General features: G+C 36.1%; 1 protein-coding gene across 10 annotated transcripts in view; it reads right to left on the reverse strand.

Moving 5' to 3' along the window:
* Positions 1 to 12,440, reverse strand: part of TTC3 (tetratricopeptide repeat domain 3) — a 60,840-nt gene that overhangs the window by 36,769 nt on the left and 11,631 nt on the right. For 9 of the 10 annotated variants that reach the window (XM_042866741.1, XM_042866740.1, XM_042866735.1 and 6 more), the window contains 7 exons: positions 11,838 to 11,900; positions 10,873 to 10,927; positions 10,074 to 10,236; positions 9,916 to 9,961; positions 8,853 to 9,012; positions 7,125 to 7,179; positions 1,739 to 1,799 (listed from right to left, as the gene is read on the reverse strand). In XM_042866741.1, coding sequence (XP_042722675.1) covers positions 1,739 to 1,799; positions 7,125 to 7,179; positions 8,853 to 9,012; positions 9,916 to 9,961; positions 10,074 to 10,236; positions 10,873 to 10,927; positions 11,838 to 11,900 — 603 coding nt within the window. Of the gene's footprint in view, positions 1 to 1,738; positions 1,800 to 4,017; positions 4,305 to 7,124; positions 7,180 to 8,852; positions 9,013 to 9,915; positions 9,962 to 10,073; positions 10,237 to 10,872; positions 10,928 to 11,837; positions 11,901 to 12,440 lie in introns of those variants that run through there. The other variant, XM_042866742.1, reaches the window with a different exon arrangement.

The raw sequence follows: 12,440 nt of genomic DNA on the forward strand, positions 1-12,440 counted from the left end.
ATAAGAACAAGATTGCTATTATCTTCTGCTGCAAAGGAAACACACTGTATTGGTAAGCTATGTCACATGTTTTGCTTATGGGAAACTTTTTTTAAAAAAAAACAGCAGCAGAGATTAAGTTTATGCCTTCCTTTTCTAAAGTTCAACTGAGATTCATAAAATATTTAGTTTTCAGATAAGAATTCCATTTCTTCATGAAGTTGGAATATTGGGAACTTCAATCTGCTGTCTTAACCTGAATTATATTCTGAAGAGGATATAAACAATATAAACACACAATAGTGTATATTAGTTTTAATTACAAATTGTTTTATCAGTTTTCAGCTATACTTTATTCAGTTGTCTTCTTTTCATACCAATCCTTTATTACAAAGGTAAGTTGAACTACCAGCTTTAATCACTTTGTCTGACATTCTACTGGACACAGATTTTCAGTATGCAGGCACCACATAGCATTTCTAGAAGTGGAAAAAAACAGCACCCATTGACACTCACTGACACTTGCTGAATGTTGATGGAGACCAAACAGTGGATGTGAGCACAGTAGGGCAGCACGTGGTGCATTTCAGCAGTGGCAACGGCAGCACAAAGGACTAGCCACATTCTGGATGGGCCATGCATAGCTGCCACACCACAAAATGAAAAGCATCTCAGTCAGCTCATCTGTGCAAATTGGCAGATTACAACCAGGGAACTGTCTAAGGAAGTGAAAGTCAACTGCACTGCACTGGGAACAATGGTGGTGACACGGGAATATCACAGTGTGCACCAGGTGAGACCCATGAATGCTCACATGGGAACGGGAAGAACACTGCATGCACATTTTTCAGGATCTACTGAACCTATGAGGCTGAAGGTAACAACTTCCTGAATATCATTACTGGTGATGAGATGTGGTGTCACCAGTATGAGCTGGAGCCAGAACGACAGTCCACTGAGTGGTGACATGTGAATTCCCCACTGAAGAAAAAGTTCAAGATGCAGCCCTCAACAGGTAAGGTGATGTGCCATGTCTTTTGGGATAGGAAAGAGGTGATCTTTCTGGATTTCCTGGAACCCACAGAAACCATCAACTCTGACCACTACACTGCAATGACAACTAGGCTGAAGACTTCAACTTCCAGAGTCAGGCCAAAGAAGAAAATAACCTTTCTCTTGCAATACAGTAATGCTAGGGGCCCCATACCTGTTTGAGGACAGTGGAGCATGTGGCTAGTAGGACTGTCCTACTACACCTACAACATGGATTTGGTGCCTTCTGACTTTCATCTGCTTCAGACAATAAAGATAGGCAACATTTTCCCTAGCAATAACCCTGTCAGAGCAGCTGTGAAGCACTGAGTCACTTTCAGTGGTGAAGATTTTTACGAGCACAGAATGCAGGCTCTCACTCATCACTGATGAGAATGAGTAGCTAATGATAGTGACTTTGCTGAAAAGAGAGTTCTGTAGCTGAGAATTTTCTCTATCAAATAGTGTTATCACATTCTTTGTATCCGTTGTAATTTCCATGGAAACAAATAGGAGGTATTTCTTTTGGAGCAACCTACATATTCACTATAATTTATTTCTACACTAGACTTAAGAGGTAAAATTTGTTCTTTTCCAAGAAAAAGAAAATTAAAAAGCAAAGAACAAGCAGCAAGTTAAAGCTCCTGTAGCCCTTTGATTGCTTTGTGACTCAATGATAAAAAAATAAATAATTTTAGTTCTACTAAATAACTTTAAGAATTCTTACTGTTTCTTCTCAGGTTCACCAGGTTTGTTCTTCGACCTTCCTTTGTATTGGTGACTTTGTCCTGCAATGGGAAAAAAGAAGTAATTCAAACACAATGACCATCATATAAAAAAAAGATAAATCTAAAACTCGTATTATAAATAACAGATCTAAAATATTACAATATTCAGAGCTAGTAGAATTGAGAAGTTCTTCAGTGTTCTTTCAGTGTTACAACATAAGTTTCATATTATTTTTATTACATAGTAAGTATAGAATTTTACTAACCCTACAGAAGGAAATGGATATTTCAAATGAACACAATAATCTTGAGACTGTCTAATGTATGATCTGATTCCAATACTGTAACAGCTACTGATGCAGACTGCAAGCCAAAGAAATCACGTATGTTACACAAAGCCAACACCGATATTTTGAACTACTAGATGATAACTACAACTTATAAAAGGTGATAATGGATCACTTTGGCTGCAAAGTGTCTTCATTTTCAAGCTTAAGTACATAAATTCTACAGAAAGTCTTCTACTTCAGTAAAACATTTCTAGAGAAGCCCAGTACAAGCCACATTAACATCAGAATTCCTAACATATGAGTCACATTGAGATAAACATCCCTGATTGTAACTTACAAATGTTTGACTATGTGAAACCGCTGGGCTACAACAAGAAGAATGAATCTATCATGGTACTGGTTAGTTTCCAGCTCTGAAACTGCATCAAGGACTATGCAAAACTCTCACTTTAGAATTTCCAGTATCTGTAGTTAATTAGTTACCCTGCTCTACAAAGTAAACAAGTCGCTAGGAACAAGGAACAAGAAAAAATGTTTTAACGCTTTAATGCAATTGATCAAAACCAGGAAGTAACTCAACTGTTTTCTATGGAATTACAAAATAACGTAAGAAACTTCAATGTGCATATGCATGCTTGTAACAAAGCCATGAAGTGTTTAATTTTCAACGCTTTCCAGTTAGAACTTTACAAGGCTTTAAAAACTCAACAGCAACAGTGAAAAAATCCAGTTATGTGAAGAGCTCCCTGCTGATAAACAAGCAATTCACAAGCAAGGCAAAAAGTAGGATTTCTGCACCGGCAACCAACAAGCAACTGACAAGTTCAGTTACAGAACTGCAGAGCATCACACATTACATGAGTTCCAAATTATTTACATTAAGATGAAGAGGGCAGGTTTTTTTGCGAGTTAAACCTAATTCATTTTATAAGATGTACAGGAAACCCTTTCTCTATCTTCTCTATAAGAGAAGACTGTTCCAGCTATGCTCTTCTAGTCATCGCCTGATGACTATGGTTTCCTAGCACTGGACTGCTTCACACCGACAACACACATTCCAGCACCTGGATTTAAGCTATCAGAGCACTTGAACCCAAAAATAAAGTATAGCTACCAAATAAATCGAGCAATTGTTCAATTACCACAAAGTTCAAGATGAAAGAGGAGTTAATTTCATACATGAAGCTTCAATAATCACCTAGTCTTTCAAATGTTTATGTTACTCAGAAAAGTCTTCTATGCACTTGCATTTTAAATTTATATAGCAAATACGTATTTTAAAATATTAAAATACATTGATCATAGAAAAACAGATCTATCCATTTGACTGATCTCTCTCAGGACAGCAGAATGTTCAACATGCTCATAGGGTTGACTTTTCACTGAAAACTACTTCATTACAGAAAATCTGAATTAATCCAAACAAAATTCAGATGTCACAAAGACTGAATATGTTCAGAACTATTTAACAAACCATTTATTGAAAGTGACACAGGAGTATGAACAGGTGTCTGCTGAAACTGTTCACACACATTCAAAACTCCAAAGTAACACTAATAGTCATTATGAATTCTAAAGACATTAAATTTAAAGACAATAACAAACAATATTTTCAGAGTTAGACATTTCAAGCATATAATCAGTTAACCATTTGGAGATAAGTATTCTATTCCCTTCTCTTCATTAAATAAGTTTCTATCCATTAAGGAACTGATATCATCCAAAACAAAATCTTAATGAAGATAAAGCAATAAAAACCTTTCCTTGCACAAAATAATTAATCAACCTAATTACTTCATACTAAATGAACTTAACATTAAAAAACAATAAATAAAAGTGATTTTAGGGAAAAATTTCCAAGTTAAGATCATCCCTGAACTATTTTCATTATAATTGAGCATGATTTACTCACTACTTTCATTTCTGAAGACACTACTTTTAGATTTCAAAAAGTACTTTTAATTCAATAGCAAACATAATTCACTTACCCCACCAACATTTTAAAGTATCACTACAGGTAGCGCTGCTCTTCATAGAGATTCTCATTAGGGACAAACAAATATATTTAACAGAACTATACACATGCTCAAAAAAATAGTACATGCAAACAAAAACCGTAACGAAAAAGGACAGTACTGTTAAAACGAGATACAGTGGCATAAAGTTCCTTTACATGAAACCTCCTGCAAGTCACAAGCCTTTCTGCAAACAAAGAATACGAAAAAGAAAGTTGTTCTTCCCCACCCACACTAAACATGTATCAGCTAGTCATTCAATGCATAACTCCTCCTTTCACATCAAAGCCAAAACAAATGTTTCCTTCTACATCAGTACTGACATAATGAGTATCAGGGGGGAGGAGGAAGCAAGAATAGAAAGAATAAGTAGGGAATCATTCACGGGGTTTTTTTTTTTTCCCCCCCGACGACTTCAGCACATTTCATAATCCTACAATCTCTTCAGCTTGGAAGAATTTGCAGTTCTCTCCCTGCATTCACTCTTCCATTATCCCTCTTTCTCCCTTAACCTCTCTAAAATGAGTTATTCTTCTCGTTCACAAAGAAATGAACCCAGGCATTTTACTTGTCAGTTGCTTCAGACTTGTTCAAAAATCCTTGTGGCCACAGTACATCTCATATTTTTCTTGTTAACACTGATACCTGGAAATAAATTCAGGGCCTTCAGCAATTAATTCAAGCTCCTCAGCAAACTGACATTGTTTTTTTCCTCCCTAGATAAATGGGACATCTGGAGCCTAACAGCAGATTCTCAACATTCCACAAGCCTCCAAGAGGTACGCTGTATTATCAACTGAAAGTTGATAGTACAGGCACCCTAACAAGGTTGAACTGCTAATCAGAAACCTAGTTAACAGACATGTTTTTTTTTGTAAATAAGTTCCTGACCATCTATGGGATCTGGCCTACGTAGCACACAAACTTTTGCCTGGATAACACCTCCCCATGCAACCTCAGGACCACCAAAGACCCCCTCACCAAAAATCCATACTAACACAGCACATTTGAAGCATTAATCATAGAATTGTTCAGATTGGAAAAGACCTTGAAGATCACCGAGTCCAACCACGACCTAACCATCCTACCCTAACTCTAACAGCCCTCCGCTAAATCATGTTCCTGAGCACCTCATCCAAATGGTTTTTAAACAATTCCAGGGATGGAGACTCAACCACCTTCCTGGGGAGCCTATTCCAGTGCTTTACAACCCCTTCTGTAAAGAAGTTTTTCCTGATATCCAACCTAAACTTATCCTGGCTCAACTTGAGGCCATTTCTCCTCATCCTGTCACCTTAGATTTTAATATGTAAAGCAATTCTAGGAACAGGTGGGCACCTCATGGAAACTGTATGAATATTCATCTGTTACAATGTATAAAATCTGTGTGCTTTAGATCTTGGGAATGTACGCTATTCTCTCCTTTAATAATGCCACCCACATTATGTTAGATATTTAGAAACTTTCAAATGAGAAAATACAGGTAATGGACATAATCTTCTCTAAGAAAATGGGGTACTGTCTGTGCTTAATCAACACAAACAGAGGATCTTCTGATTCTACTACAGCAAGATGTCCTAGCCAGCAATGTTATCTGATCAATCAAGGACAACTGGCTCCACTTGGAGAATTGGGAATTGGAAAACTTTTCAGCTTGCTCTTACATGACCTCTTACATTGCTGAATACCCACAAAATAACCCCACAGAAGCACAGACAGCCAGGAAAGTAGCCAACAGATGACAGACAGAGTATGGATTGTTTAACCTTACGAAGGTAGTAGGTTTTTCTTCTGTATTAGATATGTATTTGGGAATTCAACTCATAAATGCAGTGCTTGATTTGTGAAAACCTCCAGCAGTGCCCAATCCCCAATAAAAAAGCAGCATCTCCCCTGAGCGTGTGTGGATAGGCTCATTGCACACCAGCTAATAAATCCACTTTCCTGACACAACCACTTAACAACCTTTCAACAAATTAGTCTTGACTTTTTCTTTGAAATCTTTCCACGTTTTCTATTTCATTATAAATTAATTAGTACTTCAAGATATTTGCATACATCCAAAGTCTATAAATCAGGATTATATTTTCCTACTACTGGTTTTTAAATAGTATTTTGGAATATATCTTTATTGGTTTCCTAAGATCAATTTTTGAGATGCTTCATACTTTGGCATCTGTTCAGCTAAGTATTCAAGCATGTGAGGTCTACAGAAGAGCACAACTGAGCACTTCATCAACCTTCAGACTTCTCCCTGGTCAGAACTATAGAAGGACCCACTGCAACAGAGGTCAGTGGAGAGAATACAACACAGACACGCACCTGGGTCCAGTAAGACAAAAAATATTCTACATAAACCTTATAACTAACAATAATTTCTGGATGTCAGACAAGTCTCTTAGGCATTTTCAATTCAAATAGGTTCACCAGATGATAAAAGCAGGCAAAGCTCAGGAGAATTCACTTTGAAGATGAGAGCTGCTCCTGCTTAAAACAAACACGCTCACCACGGGAAGGTAATTCCAGGACTGTGGTATATTTGGGGTTAGGATGTCCTTCTACAAAAGTGTTCTTTTAATTTAAAGAAACACATGAACAATAAAACATACCAGCTTCCTCCTCTTGAAGCTCATAGAAAAACATTCTGTCAAATAGTTTGTAATATCCTGTCTCTCTAACTGCAAGATTATTTTCTTGAAGACGATATGGAGCTTTTAGTAATCATAAACAAATTATGAATACTAAAACAATAACACATCTTTCTCTTAATTTTAATTCCTTTTAGATCCAAAAACAATCTTAAAACAAGGAAAGTTATTTCCAGCCTCTGACTCAGCATTTTACTTTTCAGTTTCACTTAAATTCCCAGATCATCTGTATAAATCAGACTGAAACCACAAAAGAGGAAAGGAAGTAAGACACAGAAATAGGAGTAACTAAGTAAATGCACCTAACAGGAAAATAAAACCAACACAATAGCTTATTGTTGTGAAAATGGCACTATATAAACGTGCTTATTAATAACAACAGCAGTGAAGGAAGAACTGACCCAGACTTGATAAACGATAAAACAAACTCACTTGGTGGAAAGTCCAGAGAACACACTTTGTTTTCTGTCCTGGGCATGTTGGTCACCTAATGCCAAATACAGTAGTTTGGTTTCACAGAGAAAATAATAATTACTCAAGCTTCATAGTCATCTCACTGCATATTAACAGAAACAATCTTTAAATCTAAAAACTGATTTCCTCATTTCAGTACTATGTGGAAATTACAATTACATTACAAATTACAATTTCAACAATGAAATCACAATTATATCATATACTACATCCCCTAAGAAAATTTCAATTAATCAAACCATACTCACACTTTTCTCTAGTTTCATAACAATTCACATTACCTAAAAATGCCAGCTTTTTTGAAGTAACATTCCTAAAGATAAATTCATACAGACCTACATTATGAAGATTCGCATGCACAAAGGCAGATTCAAGCTCTCAGAAGATAGTCAAGAACTTTAAGCACTTCTTGTACGTTCTGGAGCTCACTGTCCTTTCCAGCAAGTTATTCCAACTTACATTTCCTTCCCTTTGCCTTTGTACCTTAGTTTCAGTTTCCTAACTGTCACGTCATCTGCACTCACTGTCCCACCCTCCTATAAAAACTGAGAAGGTTATTTGCTGAGTTTAATCCACAACAACACAGAAAACTTTTGCACTTTAACAGTAAAGTAATATCCTAAAAGGCAGAGTTACAGGCTTTTGTCAGTAGATTCCTTTGGCCACCCTTCTCTACTGAGTATTCTTGTTTGTATCCTGAACAAAACTCAACCCTGATCAGAGAACAAAGTTTAAGTCTCATTTTATCTTTTGTGTCTTCCTTACCAAAAAGTTAGTAAAAATAATCTAGTAGAACAATTCTGCTTGTAAACAGTTATTTAAATTTTAAGAATTAACTTGGACCCAATGATCCTTATGGGTCCCTTCCAATTTGGGCCATCTATGACTCTGAGTTCTGACAGTATATTACGCTTGTTTCAAACACACAAGCCAGAACACATGACTGAGAACCACAAAATCCTAGTTTTAAATATAAATCACAGAATCATAGAACAGTCTAGGTTAAAAGGACCACAATGATCATCTGTTTCAACCTCCTGCTGTATGCAGGGTCACCAACCACCAGACCAGGCTGCCCAGAGCCACATCCAGCCTGGCCTTGAATACCTCCAGGGATGGGGCATCCACAGCCTCCTTGGGCAACCTGTTCCAGTGCCTCACCACCCTCTGTGTGAAAAACTTCCTCCTAATACCTAACCTAAACCTCCCCGTCTCAGTTTAAAACCATCTCCCCTCATCCTATCACTATCCACCCTTGTAAACAGGAGGGGGAACAGCTGTTTATAGGCTCCCTTCAAGTATTGGAAGGCCACAATGAGGTCTCCCGAGAGCCTTCTAGGAGTACTATTGAAACAACACTGTTTTCTGGAGAGAAAGAATTGCTTCACAGAACAACAAAACAGTTGTCTGTAACTCTGCAAATACCTTAGCATTGCAACATCAGTACAAAATGTTCCCCTTTAGGAAGAACCCTGTCTATGATTTAAGTTTTGCAAAAGCATCTTCTACTGAACTCTATTACACCATGAGGCACTAACAGAATCCTCTTGAATTCAGAGCACTCTCAATCTAAGGGCACTCCTCTTGCACTCAGCTGAGAAAGTAAACAATTATTAATATACTATTGGAGGAAAATTTCAGCCACACATTAAATGGCATATTCCAGAATGGAGAAAATTAACATACTGATAGTCTTGGAATTCCATCTGTAGTATATCTTACGGTGGTATCATGTTTTTGATGATAATGGTCACCTTCATGATCGAACTGCATTTCTTTTCTGTCCTTCTCTATTTCTTTGTGCTCTTGAGAAATGATCAAATGAGATCCTGAAGAACTGCTGTCCCTGAAAAGTAAAGAGAGAAAATCCTAATTTTTCCAATATTAATGTTTAAGATATATCACATATATTTGCCGTGAATAAAATAAATAAAAGCCTACCCTCACAGAAGCTCTCATGCCACAAACATACTTAAAGCATTTGATCAAACGTATTTTTTTTAAGCCTTCAAGGTACACAGTATTAGCTTAAGCAAAGATCTCTAACAAAAAAAAAAGTGACACAAGAAAAAAAAAAACACACAATTTTCTGCATCACCAAAAGTAGATCAGCAGAAATCAACAGTCTTTCATAGGCATTTAATGCAAGAGTTAAGGATTATGCTGTAACACAGCTGAATGTACAAATATGGAACCCCTTTTAACTCTTTTGCTTTCCCTGGAGAGTTTAAAACAGAAATGACAAAACCAAGTTCCTATTAATTAAGATTCACGTTTTTTTGTTTGTTTGTTTGTTTGTTTTTTACCATTGCCACAGTGCATTTGCTAGCATTCAGTTCCTCTCCTAACAAGGATTTGAATCAGTTTAATCTCCTCATGAAAATTATACAATGAAGTCAACACAAAACAGAGACGTGATTACAGAAACATTTTCAACAGTGTATGTGAAACAGCATGGACAAAAGATACACAACTGTAACTGTTTCCTGTTATTTCCAACATGACTAGAATTTCATATACTGAAGGAGACTACTTGGCAGTAGAAAACATTAGAAGATAGCTTATTTAGGAACCTAGAAGTCCTCTTTACTACTAGGCCACATTCTGGCTGCAGTTCTGATAAGTCTTATTTCTTTCATTTTTTTCCTTAAACTGTAATATATTAGTAAACATCTATGACATATTACCTAAATATTATACTAAACATTGTTAATTAGAAAAAAAAATAACGAATTTAGCAGTTGCTTACTTTTTCTCAAGAAAATCCTTTGGTTTCTGCTTATATTCTTTAGTACCTACAGAAAGTTTTATAGGAAGGAAAAAAAAAATTAGCTGTTTTCAAAGGAAAGCTACCAATAAATGAGATTTCTTCTTTTCAAGGCAAATCTTGAAATCAGAAAAGGTTACCTTTGATTTCTTCTAATGTCTTCTTTAACTTGTCATTTTGTTGAATAAGATCCTTAAGTCCATCAAGAATATTCTTGCACAGTTCCTGAGCTCTCTCATTAGCTTCTAAAGCCAGTTCATGTTCCCCCAGTAATGACAGTGCCTTACAGAAGTGATAATGACCCTGTGTGGATATCAGTTTAAGTGTTCATTCAAATAAGGATATACTTTATATTTCAAACAGTTGAAGCACACTGGACAGTACAAAGTAAAAATACTGCACACACTAAAAAAAAAAAATCTACTGCACCCCTGAATGACCAATAATCCATCAGGAGGAGTATCTACCCTCTGGCTTCAGACAACAGCAATTTTGTTTTTTCCTTCCAACTTCAACTACTGATTTGCAATTCTGTAACTATCCCTTCTTTAATCTTTTTTAGTCCAAGAATACAAGGAAATACATTTTGCCCATTAAACAGGGTTTTCATTACTCTATGGATGACATGTACTCTTTTTAAAGCACTGATAACATAGCAATGCGTTGTGAAGAAATAAGTGTTTTTTTTCTTTACACATGCAGAACATCATGTAAGTAAGTGTACCAAAACAACATTTTTAACATAAATATGCAAGAAAGCTACGTGCTTGCCTGAATGATGCAAAATTCCCACTCTATTCATTCTACTGTCAGCAAAGCTAAATGCAAATATCACGCAGGTAGATAGGAAGTGTTCGTATCTGTAATTCAGACTCTGGGATCCTATGTTTGGTTTACAATACTAGCAAAAGACAATTTTGAAACACATATGAAACTAACCTTTGGCCAATTAGGCTTCAAAATAGTGGCCCTTTTTCCATCAGCAAGGGCTTTCCTTAGAGAAAAGGAAGCAAAAAGAATAGAGATTTATTATTCAGACTTCAGGAAAATCTACAGACCAGGACTTCAATGTACACAGCACTATAAAAATTTAAGATAAATAAAAGAACAGTTCACCTGCAAAAAGGCAGAGAGAATAGACATAACTGGGAACGCTCCAGGAAGATGACTGAGATTATCTGAGAAGACTACTTCAAGTTAAACAGAAACAAATAAAGCCAGTGGTTTGGCCTGGAGACCTCATTGCCATTAGCTACTCACCAACGTTCAGTTAAAGACATGCCAGACGCAGACAAATAGGACTTCAAGAATAACGAATAGAAAGTACCTAATATCCACTAGAAGTACCATGTATAGTAAAAAAATCAAATGTTATGTGCAGAGAGTTTAGCACAGCACCAGGAAAATAGGCAGAAACTATGAACTGTATGGATGTCAATTTTTACATCCATTGTTATTTCTTTTTCTTGCAACAATTAGGTCAGGATTAATAATAATCAGACCCTTGTGATTTCAGTTTTACTACAACAAAACCTTTATATTTAAAAAAATATATATACATCCACCTTGGTCACAAACAAGATTTTTAGCTTAACAACTGGCTTCATGAACGATAATCCCAGAAATACACTCTTCTCTAAAACGTTTCATAAATCACAGCCTTCACTGGTACTAAGGGTTTTTTTCCCCCCCATTCATATAACCTCCCCACTGTTCCAAACTTTAAATAGCATTAGATATTACCAGTGAATACAACTGACATTACTCTTTTCTCTTAATATCAGTTTCCTGAGGTAGAGACATCACAATTACTATATATACACTTCAGTTTTTTAAGTACTTTCTTTGTCCAATGTTAATTTGCACTTACAAGAGATTTCAGATTATAAACAAGGGTTACTTACTTATACTGCTTCGTGAGAATTAAACAAAGAGCTCGGTTTCCATACAGAAGATGGTTTGTAGGGCTTAAGAAAGAAAACAAAAAGTTTGTAATATATATTACTTTTGGAAACTTTAAGGAAAAGTTGTCCCAGTAACTGTCTGCAAACACCATAGCATAAACACTGCAAAAAATTACATACAAGTTTCCTTCAATAGTCTCAGCAATTTACAAGTAATTAACATTACTATTTTAATTATGTAGCAATTTGTACGATTAGTGAGGTGAAAAGAATAAAAGATAGATTTAGATTCTGCCCCCAATTCTTTGCTGTGACAGATACATCAAAAGACAACTCAAGCCATCCTAAGACACAGCTAGTACACTCCCTCCCATCTCAGCTTTGCTTGGGGAAAAACAAAAAAAAGAAATTGGTGGAGTCATGGAAAAGCTAGCTTGACTGTCACATACATCCCAGTTTGTTTTGCTCTGCAATCCTTAATCTCCAATTAAGTCAAACATTCCACAAACACTTTTGGATCACTGCTTCCAGAACTTTGTTTCATAACCGTATGTCTGACTGGGCCAATCAAAGAGCAGTTCCAAAGAATTAAAGCACTGCTCC

Source organism: Lagopus leucura, unplaced genomic scaffold (genome assembly GCF_019238085.1).
Source record: "Lagopus leucura isolate 7727_CA_CO unplaced genomic scaffold, USGS_WTPT01 Super-Scaffold_100001, whole genome shotgun sequence".
NCBI classification, from domain to species: Eukaryota; Metazoa; Chordata; class Aves; order Galliformes; family Phasianidae; genus Lagopus; species Lagopus leucura.